The following is an 18,588-nucleotide window of genomic DNA, read 5'->3' as shown; positions in this document are numbered from 1 at the left end:
AAAGCCTCATTCCAGGGGTGGAGAAACAAAGGGATGCCATTTTCAAGGGTATTCCAATATTTCATCTCTGAAATGTGGACGCTGATGACAAACCACCAAAAGCTTTGCTTTGCGCCGACGATGCGCTTTTCCCTGCTCGCCGCCGTTTGCTTTGGAATGATGGACGTAACGACGTCGTTTAGCGGCTGACAGTTAGACAACGGCATGCTAATTGCTCAATCAAATGCTGCTGTTTTATCATGTTTTAATCGCAGGTGAAATAGGGAGCTTTGCAATTTTCCTTGCTTTCTTTTTATGCCTGCCAATCGCTCGGTTGCTTAATGTTCAGACAGACACTTAACTGATCGGCTGACATTAAATCGCTCCCGAGTCTTCCGACTAACACGGCAGTCGCTGGAACGAGAATAACCTTGGGCGATGAACCACATGCTGCGTCACAGTGTCTAAAAGACAGTACAGTAATCCACTGCACGTTCATGGTTCACTAGTCGCAAATTCAACTATTCTGTTCTACTTCGGGGAGGAACCTATCCTCCGTTAACGCATCTATTCAAAACGTTTGCACTTTAAATAGGAAAGTAGTACGGTTTGTCCGAGGAAGTGATACATCTTGGCTGAGAGACAATCTTTGTATGTCGGGGAGTAGCTAAGTTATCGACTCGACAAGCCAAGATTCACCCTAATCCATATCTTCAACTCAAAAGCTGTGCTGATCTCAAATCCAAAGTGATGCAATGCTGCCATCTACCGGCCGCCGTTTGTCATTACTGTTACGTGGAAGTTTGAACTTCACAGCTCAAGTCGGGCGAGACCCTGCTCCACGCCTACTGGTTAAAAAAAAAAAAATGTACATGACGAATATATTTGTCAGTGGTAGTAAACGGTTGGATTTCGCTTGATGAATATAAACGTTCACAGCTGGGAATGAGTTAATATTGGCAATCATCAACATTTGTAAGGTGGGCGACAAATGTTTTTTCCCGTTTTTGTTTGTTTTTTTAAGATCTCCTGACTAACACAGCAGTAGCTGTGCAAGAATAAGCTTGGGCGAAGAACACCATGCTGCTAAATACATTATATGATCCTGTGTCTGCTCTTGCAAATTTCCATTAGCCAGAGATGTCACTTCTTTTTGTAGCAGCTGTGCTTTGATCATACGTTCTCGCAGATCCAGCCCGAAATAGCACATTGCCGGCTGACTTTTTTTTTTTTTTTTTTTTTTTTTTCTTTCGTCAGCATGTTTATATGAGGTTTATGCCAAGACTGGTAAAAACCAAGACAGATACCACATGCCGGCTGACGTTTTAAGGTAAACCTTGTAGAGTTGCCCTGACAGCTCTTAAACGGGGTAAAGGATTTACCGCACGACGGGCGTGTTAGAATGAAATCTTTTGACAGCTTGGGCGATGGAGCTTAGAGGTGGGTCGATGTGATCTTAATGGTCTGAGGAATGTCTTCCACGGGAAAATTTTGGGGGGAACAGATGGTTGGTCAGGTTATCAATCTCCTTGCAAGATACATTCACTTCCTGGACTCGGCCATCTGGGCTTGAACGGCCCAAGTGGCTCATTGGCAATGTATTTTTTTGAGAAAGATATTACTTTTTATCGGTACTCTTGGCTTTTTTATGTATTTCTATGAAAGTTCCTGTCGCCCAATTTTGGGAGTGTAATATTCAGTTTCAGTTTATTTTTGAAAGGGGACAATGCAATTTCATAAAACACATGAAGTACACATGGTTAAAAAAGCCAGAATTAGCCAGAAGGCTAATATTTACATATTTACAAATGTATTACAATATCACTTCAAGTAGGCAATGTATATTAGTTAGAGACCAGTTTTTTTTTAGCACTAGTGCAAAAACGTATGATAATTCCCCTTATAGTGGCCATTTACTCAATTACCTGGCGAATAAGGTGTCGATTTGAAAGATGTCGCTTTGGGGTATTTTGTTTGCTGTATTTTTTGCCATGGTTCGACATACACAGTAAGTTGAGCTTTGTAGTTGTAGCGAATCAAGACAGAGCAGTCCAGAAAGTCATTAACAAATAAATCAAAACAATTCCTCCAGTGCTTATTCAGCTCAGCCGGTAATCTGTATTTCTTCATTATTCATTTTACCAATGCAGCTTCACCCACTCAGTTGTTGGTAATAATCTGTTTACCTTCCACCACGAATGGCCTTGCTATGGATCAGCAAAACCACTTCAATTGGAATATGAATGTTTCTGAATCTTCTGGGATATGTTTCATGTTTGCATCCACCCGCGTTTTTCCACGTTGCTTCGGTTCCGCTGCCCTCCGAAGCTTTACATGCTTCATGAGGTTCTGATTTATCCGGATTGTGCCAGTAAGTGAGGAGAAGCAGTGAGAATGAAAAGGCATGCATGAAGTGGGAGTGGGAGTGTGTGTGTGTGGGGGGGGGAAATCAAAGTTGGCGGGAGAAAAAGACTGATGAAATTGAAGATAATGTGGTGTGTGGTTGAGGGATTGAGTGATAGCGAGAATACGAAGATGGAGGGACAGGAAGATGAAAAGAAACGCGCATGATCACGCTTTTGGAAACCCTACCGATGAAATCGTCTGGCGAAAGAGGAAATTAGACGACGAGGTGGGTTCTGTCGATTCTCGATTGGGTAGAGGAAGAGGCTCCCGGTGTTTACGAGAGCAAGACGAGGCAAGAGGAAGCCGATGCGTAACCGCAGGTCGTCTACATTGATCGCCGGCGACTGAGGCGCCGATGGCGAGTGATTATGCCTGTGATGAGGCTTGATGGCTCAAATGACACAAGTCACAATTCTTTACTTCGGATTTGCGTCATTAATGGGAAATGTGGAGACAAACCACATAAACCCCATCAATGAGAGTACAAGCGTAAAATCTGATTTAACCAGTCGGGCTGCGGCTGTGGAATAATTTTAGAATTAATTAATTAGAAGTATTCTACCGATTATCCCTTCGATTAATTGGATTAAAATGCATTTTTTCATTATTAAATCCAACGTGCATGTGAGGTGCAGGTTTGACTTTTGGTCGTCATCCTCACATTCTACTGTAGTATCTGCGACTTTGAGTGTGAATGGCTTTAAAAGGCAGAGCCTCAGCTGGCGAGTGTCGTGGGGGTCAGCGAATGAGTCTTTAGAGTTGGCTGACTGTTGTTGAGTTCATCGGCGTGAGTCGTGCCCTTTGGGAACTTGTCTTTGAATGTACGATGTACGAGCGATTACAGTTGGTTGGCCGTATTACAAAAATTGCACTCAATCGTCATGTTAAGGGTAAAATGATCCCAAACTTTGGACATTCTCTGTCTTTTCCGGATTCTTTCCTCCTTGCCAACTTATTTCTTCACAAAGTGGTGCGTGCGACTGCAGTAACGTTAGTCCGTGTTGAAAAAAATGATCCCTGCGAACGAAGCTTCGTGTCAGAGATTTTGCTTTGGTAATCTAATTACTGATCAAGTCATCGTTGCAGCCCTTCTAACCAGTCAATGAAAGGTCAGCATAAACACACAGATTGGATACACCCCGTCAAAGTGAATGCAGCGTAAACGCAAAAATCGGATGTAAGCCGTCAATCCAAGTGCAGTTTAAACACGCAGATCGGATACATCGTGTCAATGTCAGCTTGACATTATCGAAATACATCGATTAGTGATGTACACACAGCCACGTCTGCACAAGCAACACAAATAAACACATTCAAAACACACATACACACCTCTGCGTCACTTTAAGGGTTGAGGCCTTTAAATAGCACTATTTTCTTTTTTCGTATCAATATGTATTTCATATACATTACAGAGCAGCAATCTATGAAAAGACTTGTGACACAGCTCTTATAGTGTTGTTTCTAAGTGACATTGTAGTTGAGGTGTTGTTTTTATTTTGGGGAGGGGGTGGTTCTTTTCACCTACAAGGACGTCATGATTGAGCCCTGTAAATTCCGCCTAGCAGCAAGTGACACAAAAAAAAAAAAACGGCGTTTATAAAGTAAACCCCCGCATATTCGGGGTTCAGTATTCACTCACCTATTTGCGTTTTTTTCTTTTAGGCCAAATAATATATTACAAACATTACATCTTGCTGCAAAGGAACTATGTTGAAGTCGAGGCAGGAGCTTCCTTTAGTCAGGCCACAACTTTGACAGAAACAAAGTGCTTTACTGCCATCTTGTGGCATCTATAGGCAATTGCGAACCTTCTACTAAACATTGACTCATTAATAGATCATGCAATTGTTAATTATGTATTAAGAATCCCAGAGGTGTTTATTACTTTATTATTACAAAGTAAATGTTGGGAGTATTATTAAACACTTTATTAAAAGTGGAGTCATTCATTTCTCGTGATTTACACATAAAAGTTACAAAAAAATACATAAATGTTAAAAACAAACTGTACTGATTAAATAAGTGTGTTGTACTTAAAAGTTAAATACAACTGAACGAACTGCACTGTACTCTGCTTCAAAATGAAACTTTTTTTTTTTTTTTTTTTTTTTTTTTTGTCATAGGCCTGCAGTACTTTTTTTGTAAACGGGCTTTATGCATAGCTACAAGCTTCGTTCTAACATGTATGATTTTGTATTTTAGTTTTAAAAGTTGTACAATTGGATTTCTATGTAATTCAGTGACTCGTTCGCGTACCACTACACACTTTGATAGTCACTGGTCTGACGGAACGGTAATTGTCGTCTCCAGATTACGTAAATTCATCTTTATTACTACGCGGAAAACAGACACATTAATATATGCAGAGATACTGTTTACCTGCTTTGGTAGATTCAAATGGGCCCAGCAACTGAACTCTTTAATATTCCTATTACCGCTTTGAAATACCACAGCTTTCCCCCCCAATTACTCCGAATTACAGTGACCTTTTTTTCGTACAATATCCTACTAAATTGCCCTTTGTGGTCTCGGTGGGTTCTGTGAGGCGCTCATGTGATTAAATGGCCGCTGCCTCAATGTGAGAGAGCGGAGGGGAGCAACAAGAGTGAGGGAGAACTTGTCGACAAGAAAAAAGAAAATGTTCTTACAAGATGTATTTTCATTTGGCTTTGCTGTCGCTGTCAACACACAGTTGTCGCCGAGTGATACGAGCGAGGATAAATGATTTATATTCAGCGCCAGCCCGGGATGAACTGTCAGGTGTTCGCCACGTGACGGCTTGCGGCGGAGCTATTCGCCTTCTTGTCTCTCTTTTCTCTTTCTTCCCTGGTGCCCACGTTTTCAAGGTGAATTCTCGGGATAATCGGCAAAAATTGGATGCCACATCAGATGGCGTGCTGAGGGCTCTAATAGGATAAATAATTTGGGGCTAAGCCCCGCTATTTGCCCCAAACGGCTGATTCAAAGCAAAAGGGCTTACTTCTCGTTCAGTTCGGGGATGAGTTTTTGAGACGTTTCCGTACGTCCTGTTATGACAGACAAGTCTACCTAATTTCATGTCTTAGTGGCAAAGCACCTCGGCGGGGTACGCTGTGTATTTATTAGCAAAGGTCTGGGGGCCTCACCTCCGGCCTGACTGCAAAAATAAAAAAGGGAAGATTATTCAAAAGTGCGGCTCATGGGAAAAAAAGAGTGCACAAACTACGGAATGAGACTAGTTATTTTTTGATCGACAATAGGGGAAATGAACACTTAATTCAATTATTAGTTATGGAGGGTTTCGTTGCAATTCGGGTACAATTTTGTAGTCACGTGATTTCTGTCAATTTTCTCAGTTTCGTCATAATTTTTACGTTTCCAACATGTAGACTTGGACCAAAACTAGACCTTTGCCTACACTTCCTTGATTGACTATGAATTGAAATTAACGCTCAATTTATAAAAAAAAAAAAAAAAAAAAAAAAAAAACATTTTTGGTTATTAATTTTGTCTCCTATTTCTGAATTTGAAATGTAAAGTGTCAGTGTCTAGTCTGTGATTATTTGCAGAGTAAGCGTGTGGCTTTCCTGTGAGGCCGCTCCACTTCCCGACTTAATCAATTCCACAAAAGCTGATCAATTCCACACAAGTGACAGCCTTGCTTTACATTTCTGTTAGCATTAGCGGTTAGCAATGCTTCACTGTCTTCTTGAAGTCTCCTTTTCTCTGTTCTTCGCACGTTTAGCTACTGCTCGACTTGCATTGAGATAATGCCAAATCTAATAAGTGTCGTTGATTTGCCACTATGAAAGCAACGATAAGTAGCCTTGATTTTAGCCGATGTAGCTAGCTAGCCTTGTAGGATTAGCGGTGCGCTAGTATTTTTTTTCTTCTTTGCCATGCTGCATTGGTATTTGCCACGACTTTCGCTAGTCAGAGGCTGAGCCGCACTGTGATCGTTTACTGTGAGTACAAATGAGCTTATTGTTGGTTGTTTACCCGTGGCATCACCAGTTATTCCTGGAGGGGATTATTATTATTATTATTTTTTTTAATTCTCTCTCACTATGTCACGTTTCATCATTGCTGAGCTACTTCGGGCTAGAATTGATATAGGGCTTTGGTGCCCTATAAACACACTACACACAAACACACACACATATGCATTCATATTTAATAGCTTCATTCATTCTCCCCACCTGACCTGCGAACGCGTCGGCACGACCACGTAATAAAAAAAAAAAAAAAAAAAAAGCGCTTCACGGGTTGTGGAATTTTGCCGGCAGGGAAAATGCGGGAGACGCGGTGGGATACAAATAAAAACCAACGGCGGCCAAATATTTAGACGGCCTAAACGTGTCAATAATGCTTGACATTTAATGCCGGTAAACACCCTCCATCAACGTCCAAACACAGCACTCATGCTGACAACATATTTCCAGGGATGATTTATTTATTATTATTATTTTTTTTTTAACTCAGACAGGGAAAAAAATTAAATCTAAAGGAAGGTTGAGCTAGTTGACGTCCAAGTTTTGTTCTACCTTTAACGCCCTTTTGTTCTCAAAGGAAATAATGCAAATGAAATACAATTTTTCCAGCCTTGTCCTCATAAAACCTTCATTCTAACTAGCATACAAGTCCCGTTTGTATAATCAAATTGTAATAAAGTAAAACTACTCGCTTTGGTTCACATTCAAATTGTTCTTGTTTTAACATCAATGTAAAGTCAAATTTGTTCATCGTCAGCATTGCGAAACCTTTTGGAGTGTGAACGGTGTTTGTCCATAAAACGAGTTTAAATGCAAAAGCAGGCATGTCCATTTTTGTGAATATATTAAAATGACATCATCTCTCTTGGTCCGTTTCACGCAATTAACCACCATGGATTGTATTTCTTACATCATCCTGAACTACTACTAAGTACGTACCTGTGTCAACAAAATCCAAGTTTTAAGACAAGTTTTTATCCTTCAAATGTCCTGTACACAAGCAAAGGATTCCTTTGTTCTTTTTAATCCCTTCAGAAACAACAACAGCACTTTTACAAGCCCCTCTCCTTTTCGCCAGCCGCCACCGTCTGTTTCTTCACGCTCGCCTGCGCGCTTAGTGTCCACATTACGAAAAGTACAACACTTGTTGCCTTTTTTTTTTTTACGTGAACTACCACGCTAATGAAACTCCTTCGCAAGTGACAGAAATGATCGTTAACGCGCGTGCGTGCGTTTGTGTACTTTCTGATAACGTTTCATCAGCTCCACAACCATCTGTTGGAATAAAAAGCATTGAGGTGCTTTAATTGTGTCTCTAAAAAGCGCTACTTTGAAGACAATACACTACTTCTGGCTGACAGGCTGAGCGACGTGGGATAAAAGCTGTTATGCGGATGTTTGATTTATTTTATTATTTTTCAACACAGCTTTAAGAGACCTAAAAGACTTGAGCGTGTTCCTTTTATGCTGCTGCGCTACAGTTAAACGTTAAAGCTGTTTTATGATGATAATACCATGCACCTGTGAATTATTTGACCTTTCTACCAGCGTTGCAAGCGGTGAGACAGAAAGTTGAGTTTGCACTCAAACAATTAGTTCCGATTGTTTATATAAGAATTATCTTTTGCATTTTGTCAACTTCGTGAGTGGAGAGAGGGGGTGCGTGCGAGGCAGGCAAACGGTGAAGAAGAAGATTTTTTTTTTTTTTTTTTTTTTAAAACACGCTAAAATGCTAACGCTAACAGTATGTGACATCTGGTGTGACGGGACTCATTTTTCACTCATTCTTGCACTATGGGTGATAAATGAATGACATTTGAGTTATTTCTAATATTAAATTGAGCATTTTGTTGTTTTTGTTCCAGGCGCCCAGGGAGCCGTGTTCAGCAAGTCGGTGGAGACGCCGCACGTGCGGGCCGAGCCCTTCAAGGAGCTGCGGTGAGTCTTCCTCCGCTCCCGGTGTCCAAGAAAGTTTACAGCAGGACAGGAAGTACCCCGCTTCTCTCGCCAAATGTCAGCTGTGTCCTGTCAGAAAGCTCGGATCAAAGTCCTTTGGACCACTTTCCAGCACGTCCAAAGGCGACCTGTGTGTCAGGTTGGCCTTGTTTGGGTGGCTCGTACTTAGTATGAGAAATGGTACGCTTCAATCCCTGTCAGTCTTTTGATCTGAATTTGAAAAGTAGGCGAGCGGGAACATAAAGACTGCGCACGCCGACGAGCTCGCGAGTGTAGGCGGCAAAAGATGAAGATGAGAGAAAAGATGAAAGCCAAAAGAAAGAGTGGCGAAGGTTTTATTTTATTTATTTATTTGTCTTGCCTTTTTGCCATCCAGGAAACGCGAGCGTAAGGGGAATAAAGAACCTTTGATGACAAAGACCTTATTAGTATTTTTTCACTGTGTCAGGGAACTTTGTCAGGTCCAAGTTAATTAGGGTAAATGAAGACTCTAAATTGTCCATAGGTGTGAATGTGGGCAGGAATGCTTGTTTGTCTCGATGGAAGCCCGCTTCTCTCACCAAGTCCTGGGTGTACCCCACCTCACTGTCAACCGTATGGGCCACTCCAGGCTGTACTCTGCTTCTCTCGCCGAACATCAATTGGGACAGACTCCAGTTCCTCGAGAGTGGCTGAACGGATGGACACTTAACCGAAATGATTTGAGACGTTTATAAACATTTGCTGGTCCAAAGTCAGTAATGTAAATGTTTCGTAAGACTTGTCAGTCTCATCAGCTTTGATGGGCCAGGTAGCAGTCGGGCATTAAGAGATCCCATTCGGGAGGCTCTTATGTTAAATCGCTCGGAGCTGTCACTTTTAGAAGCGACGCATCCGTCTGAGCGTGTCCTTGCATCACAGCGACGACTTTGTCCCCAAGTAAAATGGCAGCGTGGGCCCGCAGTGATGGATGCCAATCCAGAGCTAAAGATAAAAAGCAGATATTTATGAGGCAATAAGGCGCGGTGACGCGTGGGGCGGCGGGCGAGAGCCAATAAAAGAAAGTAAGGAGTTGTTTTTGGTTTGTTTTGTTTGGCGTCGCAAAAAAAAAAAAAAAAAACCCCTCCAACCTGCGATGATGATCGCCCTCCCTGGAGTCCTGAATTATGGATGCGCGATTTATCGTCCACGGCCTTCAACCAAACAACAGGATGCTCAAAGTCAAACTGCGGCGGGGCTTCAAAGTCGTCACGTGTACTTTTAGGGCACAATTACAACACAGCGCAACCTCTAAAGTGGAACACAATCTGTTTTCACTGTACCCTGCACCAATTTAAGACACCCTGTGCCGGGTGGAGCAAAGCAGCCCCAGACCATAACCTATTATTTATTAAAATAGTGATATTTATCAGTTGCCTAATTATTGTGAAAATTCATAAACATGATCAGTGTCTTCAGGTAAATGATTACCATTAATTATCATTAATAACATACAATAATAACATTATTAAAGGTAATTTGAGCAAATGTATTATTTCAAAAGTGTGTATCAAACTGGTAGCCCCTCGTTTTAATCAGTACCCCTCTCAGTTTCAAAAAGGTTGGTGACCGACCCCTGGATTAGGATAAATACCTTTGATTTGATTATTTGTTTGGAATTAGTAACACTTTGCATCACTCATTACTGAAAAAAAGTTGTCATATTAGAAGAATGCATTGCTGGCATCACTGACACTGGGGGTCCAATTTTACTGCCAAATGGAAGCCCCCTATCCCTAACCTAACCCTAAACCCAAGCCCCTAACCTAATCCTAACCCCAGATTTAAGATTTCAAGAAAGCAAAACCTGTTATCCAAAAACAACAACTTTTCGACGCTTTGAGCTTCACATTTCGCTGCAGAATATCTTGATAGGTTTGAAATTGCATTTAACCCCGCGCAGAATCAAGACACCATGTGCCGGATGTAGCAAAGCAGCCCCACAAACTGTCACCACAATGTTGTCACATCTTAGTTCTGCCCATTCTGGCTCCATCATTGCCGTTTCTCTGCATTTTACCAATATTAGTCCTTTTTATTTTGGTGTAAACTTCCCTTTCACTTGACAGGTATTATAATATACCGCTAGCATTGTTGATTACAAATGAACGCAGCTTCCTCATTAGGCGTTTTGTTCACACGGATTTAAAAAAAAAAAAAAAAAAAAGACCTACTGATTATAATTCTGCGCAGCTTTCCAAATTGAAATCCCATTGCATATCCTCTGCCATCATCTAAGTTCCATAATTATATTGATTAATTAAACACACATACAAACACACATGCATGCACAGGTTTTATTTTCAATTCAATTCCTTTTCCAAGGATCTCTCTCTCTCTCTCTCTCTCTCTCTCTCTCTCTCACTGTGTGATGAAACCGCGTTCATCCCGTCACCCCCGCACTCGCTTCAACATCCTCTATTAGCATTCACACAAGCCCACGCCAAAGAAAACACAACAAAAAACGATTAGCAGAGTTCAGAAATGTTGCAAATGCGGACAACACTTTAATCTCACACTTTGCAAAACAAGAGGGAAGAGAAATTGATTGCGTTCCAAGATGCTGCCGTGAATACTGACGAGTTCCGGACAAAACGGTCGGCATTACGCAACTCACAACAAGTTTCATATCAGGAAGTGCACTGTAACCTTTAGAGACAAACTTAATTTGACCTTCTCTAAACATTTGACTTCACCTTTAACTGTTGGTTTTTCAGTACGTTTTGCACAATTTGTTCCCAAGGAGGTCCGCTTCTATGCCTTTCTGTGACTCTTCCAGTCTCTGTCCTGCAACCTGCTGATGCAACTTGAGAGCAGAGAACATCCTGTCTCGAGCCTCGCCGTGTCGCAGTAGAGATACAGTTAAGACTTGAATGAGTCGCAGAAAGGCGTCGAAGTGGGCAGCGTCCTTAGAAATGGAACCCTTGATTCGTGGATCAAACACCTGTTGTGAATTTTGCCATTCAGCAAGTGTACATGTGCCTTCAAAAGTTTAAAGAAGGTCAAATTAAGTTCACCTCTTAGGGTTGTATTTTTTTATCGGCACTTTTTGTAAGTATCTGCGACCACGCTCCGTCGCACGTGAACGTGACTTTTGTTTTCTCGCTTTTCCAATCTCATTTCCCCTCAACGATCGATAAGCTTTCATCATGCTTGCAACACTTCATATCTGCTTCTTGAATCAAAGGTTAATAACTTTGGATGCCGCACGCTCATAAGGGGCCCTACAGGGACGTGTGAAAAGAAACAGCGGAAATGGTTAGACGTCACTCACATGAGAAGAGTTTGCCGCGTCCTTTCCCTCTCTTCTCTGATTTGCGTCCTTCGTCCTTGGCAGCCGTCCTCCGCCGAGGCCGACGCAAACGCGGGGAACACTTCGGGCTTATAAATATATAAGCGCAGGAGCAAATTACAGGTTAAATGGCAATCCGGGCTGCTCTGTTGCAAGTTTGATTGCTTTCGTTGGGCTTTTGTGAGCGCGGCTGAGCGGACAAAGAGAACCTCGTCGAAGAACTGAGCGCCCTCTGCATTAACAAGTTCGCCGTGCCATGCTAAAAGTGAGTGAAAAGGGAGGTAAAGGAAGAAGAATGAGAACCAAAGAGTATGGATCACGAGTAACAACAGCCATAAAACATTCACAGGCATTCTAGAACAAAAAGTGCCCGTGTCAGAAATCTCAGTCTGGATCCTCCAACAGGATCATAGATTATGTTCTCGGGTTGCTTTACTGCATCCGGAATGGGATAGAATAAAATTTCAGAAAGTATCAGAAAGCTTGATCTCAGCCAGTCATAGCACCTCCGACAGAATAGCAGGTTATGTTCTGGGGCTGCTTTTCCACATACGGCACTGGTTTTCTTGAATCGCATATCTAGAAACAGTGATGACTGAGTTGATTGTTTCGTTCTCCAGGCTGGAGTCACCTACCCGCTCCCTGCTCATGGAGGCCCCCAAAGGCATCCAGATCCTGGCTGAGGCCGGGGACATCCAAGCCATCTGCAGGAATGAGCTGCGACTGGAGTCCAAAGACGGAGAGGTGCGCTACAGTACATTACATTCGCGGCTTTTTGAGAAACCAATAGAGGCCCATATGTTCTATGCATTTTGCCAATACAGAGGTTATTCTTCTTTGGCAATTTAACAGGGGGCAGTATATTATCATAGAATATCAAATTTTTGCCCATTCAAAGAGGGGCAGTACATATTAGCTTTTTTTTTTAAATAGAGAAATATAGTGAACCCCCACATATTCACGTCTTACCTTGGAACATATGCTTCATTATTCACTGTGTTTGTGCACAGGCAAAAGCCATGTCTAATATAAAAATATTGTTTGACGAATAGAATAATAGTGCTTTACCACCATCTTGTGGCATCTATAGGCAATTACAAACCTTTTTGTGTGAGTTTAAATTACTCATGGATTTCCGCTATTATCGATCAGGTTTATGATGAACTCATTCAAACCCAACAGAGGGCAGTAAATAATCAGCTTTTACCCAAACAAATGAGGGGTGCCATTTAGTATTTAGTCCTTACTTCTAATTGGCGCAAACAAAGTGAGGGTCAAGGTCACCCTCCTCCTCTTCCTCTTCTTCGTTCATATCAGCAGCAGCAGGTCTTAATGTACACTGCTAACTTTTTAAAAGACTTTCTTGATTTCCCCCGCCCAACCCCACCCCCTTCTCCATTAATCCTCCTCGGCTGATATGAAACAGATCTGACACCACGCCACTGCCGCAGCGCCAGGGAGGGAAATCCTTTTATCAGCGTCGGCTGATCGGCATGGAAAAGATGAGTGAGGGGGGAAAATGTACATGAAGCACAGAGTTAGAGACAGAAAGGGGACAGAGGGAAGACAAGGCAAAGGAAGATTTTGATTTGTGATTAAAAACGATGATTGCGTAACACCTCATATTTCATAAGCACATTTTTGAACATCAATCCATTAGGGACAAAAGGGGGGTTGCACAAAAGTATTGGGACAAGCATGGGGCGAGAGAAGCAGGGTTCACCCTGGACCAGCCACCCATCGATCCCAGGACACAGTTAAAAGTCTTAAATTACCCTAACATGCATGTTTTGTGAGCTGACGTTTGGCGAGCGAAGAGGGGTAAACCCTGGGTATATGTAGACAAACAACCATTCACAACTCACATGTACGCCTATGGACAATTTAGACTCTTCAGTTAACCAGGGCGCAACTGACTTGGCGAGAGAAGTGGGGGCAAAGTAAGCCAATGTCATACGGTTGTTAGCTGGTTAGTTAAATTGCTAAAGTTATGCTCGCGACGTTTGAGGTCTAGTACAAACAAGGCTAGTCAAGGCCTTTTGAGTGATTTTTACGGTAAATGAAAGTCGAGGCAGAGTTTGAGCAACGTTGTTGTTGTCCACCACCTTTCTCTGATTTGTATACATTCACTTCCTTTTTGTTTTCACACTTCGTTTTCCATCAGGCAAAGCTCGAGCTCACTTGTGATCCTTTTGAGGGTCACCCCATTTCTTTCATGCTTTTTAAACCATTTTCTTCTTATTATTAGAACTAAAGCTGTTCGCATGAAATGATTATGTACATTCAAAATGTACTTCCAAATAGTGCAATTTTGAAAACGTTTCCAAAAAACAACACTGAATCAAATTTCTCTCTTCTTTCTTCATATGAAAAGTCAAAATATATTTAAGTAACAGCTTTTTTAGCCAGCAAACCGGTCAACTGATTCAGCAGCGTCTTTGCGGGGGCAAATGAAAAATCAAGTGAGCAACGGGGGCGGCCAGAAGCAGACTTTGCTTGGAGAGCAATTACAGTGAACCGCGGACAGGTTGGCCGAGGTAACAATCAAGAAGAAACCCAGCCTTTGGAGAGAGAATGTGATGAACAGGCCAAGTTGAAATCTCAACTGAGGTTCAAAGGAAACACCATTTTCACTTTCTTTTCTTTACGTTTTTTTTTTTCTAATCTTAACAAAAGGTGAATTCAGTTTGAAATCCCCCCCCCCCCCCCTCCCCTTCCTGCTCAAAATGGTTATCACATCATAGACGCTGAAATTTTTGAAATAGTCCTCATTAAAGCAATTCATGATGGTGGATGCTCCATGAGACAAATAAGCAGCCAGGTAAAATTTGAGTGTGAAAGCCATTATCCTGTTCAAAGTGGTGGAACGTCAAGTGTGCACTGACATTTTGAAAGAGTCCACATTAAAGCACGTTATGATGCTGGATTTTCTCTGAGACAAATAAGTTGTTGGCTCAAATTTGTCTCTAAAAATGTGAATTCCACATTTCTGTTCAACATAGTAGAATGTGGAGAATGCATGAAAGCATTTCATGACTCTGGATGGTCTCTGAGACAAATATGTGACTGGCTAAAACCTGTGTATGAAAAAGATGAAATCACTTTGAAATTCCTGATTTTTGATCAAAATGTGTTGCAAGCACACTGAAATTGAAAGAGTCTGCATTAAAGCACTTCATGATGCTCTTGGATAAATAGGCGGCTGGCTAAAATGTGAGTATAAAAGCAAGTGATTTCAGTTTGAAATTTCCCACCCTCTTCCTGTTCAAAATCTTAGAATGCACTGAAATTGAGAGAGACCCCATTAAAGCATGTCATGAAAACTTGGTAGACCTTCTGTCAAGCTCCTCGACATAGAGATTACCCATGTTTCTTTCACTTTTCCGAGCTCACCATCCTTCTTCTTCTTCTCCGTCTGGTCCTCCAGATCTCCTTGGACGCCCGCCGTATCCGCCTGATGCGTCTTCCGGAGGGTAAGGCGTCCTCCAGCGCCTCGTCGTCCGGCACCAGGCAGACGGTCTACGAGGTGTGCGTTTGCCCCAACGGGAGACTTTTCCTCTCCCAGGCCGGCACCGGATCCACCTGCCAAATCAGTAGCAACATCTGCCTCTAGGACTACCGAGCACGACGATACGAGAGATTCTGACTCATGGAGTCTCAAACGGAACGGTCCCCGGACTGATCTTTAAGGCCCTGATCCGTATTTTTCTAAATAAGTGGGGGAAAAAAAGCCTCTGGACACTGTATTTATTACATCATATTCCGTCGCTTTCTACGTTAGGGAATTCAATTCGCTAGACTGAGACTTTTTTGTTTTTGTTTTTTGTTTTTTAATGTGTATTGATGCGGGCGGAGTCGGCCCATCAGGAATATCGACAAGGAATAATTGCTCTGAAATGGCGTGACCTAAAACTCCCATACAAACGTTTTATCACATGAACAATGAAAGGTAATAGACGCTGATCTAGTACCAGAACCACTAGAGTGATCGGCAAGCCCCGCCCAATCTCATGTCACTCATCCTCGCTTTGGAATTATTTTGGATTCATTGAAAGTTTTTCCTGTAACATTTGGTGCTCAACAAATGTATTAGATGGCCGCCCCAATGCAAGTCTTGGCTGACTGCTGGAATATCAATATTGTTGTCATCTATGAATTTTCAAATTTATAGTTTCATACAAACAAATGTTTTAGGGGTTGAATGGTAAAAACAGAGTCTGCATTTAAGCACTTCATGATGCTGGATGCGCTCTGAGACGGTGGCCCTCTCAAGTTTGTGTTTGAAAAAATTGGTCGAGCTTTGAGAGCGAACTGAAAGAAAGAATATGCTTTAAAGCACGTTATGAGGCTTGGCTGCTCTCTGACTCAAATAGGCGGCGCTCTCAAATTTGGGTCGCAACATAGTGAATTCACTTTTGAAATTCCGCATCCTTGTTTAATAGTAGACCATCGAGACCACACTGAAATTTTAAAAGAGTCCGCATTAAAGCATTCCATGATGCTGGATATGTCTCTGAGACAAAAAGGTTGCCAACTCAAATTTGAGTATGAATTCAGCTAATTAATTTAAAAATTCTTCATTCGGCGGGACACTGACCGACTGGTTAGCAAATCTGCCTCACAGTTCTGAGGACCGGGGTTAAAATCCCGGCCCCGCCTCTGTGGAATTTGCATGTTCTCCCCGTGCCTGTGTAGGTTTTCTTTGGGTACTCCGGTTTCCTCCCACATCCCAAAAACATGCAGGGTAGGCTAATTGAAGATTCTAAATTGCCCGTAGGTGTGAATGTGAGTGCAAATGGTTGTTTGTTTATATGTGCCCTGCGATTGGCTGGCGACCAGTTCAGGGTGTACCTCGCCTCTCGCCCGGCGATAGCTGGGATAGGCTCCAGCACGCCCGTGACCCTCGTGAGGACAAGCGGAACGGAAGATGAATGAATGAATTCTTCATTCTTGTTAAATATGGTAAAATGTCAAAAGCGCTGTAAAATCGAAAGAGTCCACAATAAAGCACTCCGTGACATTGGTTATTCTCCTGAGAAAAATAGGTGGCCATCTCAAATGTGTTGCTAAAAAAAAAGGTAAATTCCTCATTTCGGTTGCACATCGTAGAATCTGGAGCGCGCGCAAAGATTTTTTTTAGATTCAAGCATGTCATGATGCACTCAGAGTGAGATACGTGGCTAGCTTACATTTGGATATGAAAAGGGGGAATTCAGTTTTGAAATTCCTCATGCTAGCACATGGCGAGCACACTGACATTTTGAAAGCGTCCGCATTAAAGCAGGACATGTTGGTCTTCTACGTTTGCTAAGCACTTTGACAGCATTATAAATCCCTACTTTGCTTGTCCAGTGTGGCTCAGTCCAACTTGGAAGCAGCAACTCTCAGATCTCCTCCTGATCCGATCCCCCAAAAAAGGTTTAATTGCATACAGGAGCATTTATTAAACATTAATAGGAAAATTCCCAAAACAAACCGAAAAGCTTGAGGAATTTTGATCTCATGTGGAGCGTGCCCAGCGAATGTGCCGGCAAATTACAAAGCTACGGGCGACATTCCGTCTGGCTGAAAACAACAATCCCGACCCAAAAAATTGAATTGACTTAACTGTGAAATCAGCTTCTCTTGTGCCAAAATTTCACCTTTTTTTTTTTTTTTTGGTTGTTTTTTTTCCACCCACTTGTGCCACTCTCCCGGCTCCCGAAGGCTCATTTTTGCGGATATTGTTTAGACTGCGATCCGTTCTGCAACTGTGGTCACCCCGACTTGTTTCTTGCACATTTTGTCAGAGGAGCAAGTGTGCCTGTGCCTTACACTTGTGGCAAGAAGAAGCACATCACCATCATCATCATCACAACATGGCCTCCTTTTTCCTGCCTTTTTCTCCCATCGAAATGCAAAGACCATCAGGAATTCATCGTGTCCCAACATCGAAAATGTGCACCTCATTTTTACCGTCTTTCCTTCAATAATGGCCTTATTTACTTAATAATACTTGAACAAATAAACCTGATATATAGGGAGGGAACAACAGCTTGAAATAATTGGATGGTGACAATTGGTTTCAACACAAAGATTTCTTTTGTGTCTTCACGAGAGTCCTCCACTCTGGTGGATGACTCCTTCATATAAGCACCTCGGCAATAAGCGGCCACTATTCGAGGAAATGTGGTATTTTGAATTTGTTCCACAAGTGTGTAATCAAAGGTACACTGTGTTTTAGCGTTTTGATTTGAATACTTTTCACAGTTGCTCACTATTAAACCTGTGTGTGTGTGTGTGTGTGTGTGCACGTGTGCGTGCGTGCGTGTGGCCTGAGGTCTTTGCATTCTCATCTAAAGTGTGCTGAGTGTTAAACGTGTGCTACTTTTGACATTTGAGCTTTTGGTTTTGGTTTTTTTTCTGCCCAAAAGACAAAAGAAGATAGAGAAGGGAAGGACGCTTGAATTTAAATGTTTGATTTCATCCAGCTTATTTTCTTCAGTCCAAAACTGACATCCATGGACTTTTTTTTCAATGGTGCCAAAATAAAAGGCTTTGTTCAAAGTGGTCGCTCTCATCGATGGAGTTATTTCTTACCAAAACACTCCTGCGAAACAACATCATTCTTCTATGTTATAAAATTGCTTGGTTGCCTTAGAGGTCTCCAACTTAGAAGTATAATGGCTGCCGCCAAAGTGAAATAGCGGTCTAAGTTGAAATATCTGAAAAGAAAGATGACAACTAATAATAATAAATAACATACATTTAAAGATAATAAACTTAAGAATTACCACAGTGGAGTTAGCCAACTCTCGTTCTCAGTGGCTCATTTTGTATTGCAACACCAACAAGTTTGATTCAGTTCACTGGGGGGAAAAAAAGAATTTACTGAATGACACTTAGCAATTAGCTTGTAAACAAAAATGCCTGTGTGTTTATCAGCCTCCATTTTGAATCCGCGGCTGAGTTAATTCTTAAAAA

General features: G+C 41.9%; 1 protein-coding gene across 13 annotated transcripts in view; it reads left to right on the top strand.

The window, feature by feature from the left end:
• sgcd (sarcoglycan, delta (dystrophin-associated glycoprotein)) overlaps positions 1-18,174 on the top strand; it is a 171,815-nt gene extending 153,641 nt beyond the window's left edge. For 12 of the 13 annotated variants that reach the window (XM_061750987.1, XM_061750988.1, XM_061750989.1 and 9 more), the window contains 3 exons: positions 8,225-8,297; positions 12,246-12,369; positions 15,053-18,174. In XM_061750987.1, coding sequence (XP_061606971.1) covers positions 8,225-8,297; positions 12,246-12,369; positions 15,053-15,238 — 383 coding nt within the window. In that variant the 3' untranslated portion in view covers positions 15,239-18,174. The other variant, XM_061750996.1, reaches the window with a different exon arrangement.
• The last annotated feature ends 414 nt before the right edge of the window (positions 18,175-18,588 follow it).

The sequence above is a fragment of the Phyllopteryx taeniolatus genome, chromosome 17, assembly GCF_024500385.1.
Source record: "Phyllopteryx taeniolatus isolate TA_2022b chromosome 17, UOR_Ptae_1.2, whole genome shotgun sequence".
Classification (NCBI taxonomy): domain Eukaryota; kingdom Metazoa; phylum Chordata; class Actinopteri; order Syngnathiformes; family Syngnathidae; genus Phyllopteryx; species Phyllopteryx taeniolatus.
The sequence above is the reverse complement of the archived record's forward strand: the minus strand, read 5'-3'. Positions and strand labels throughout refer to the sequence as shown.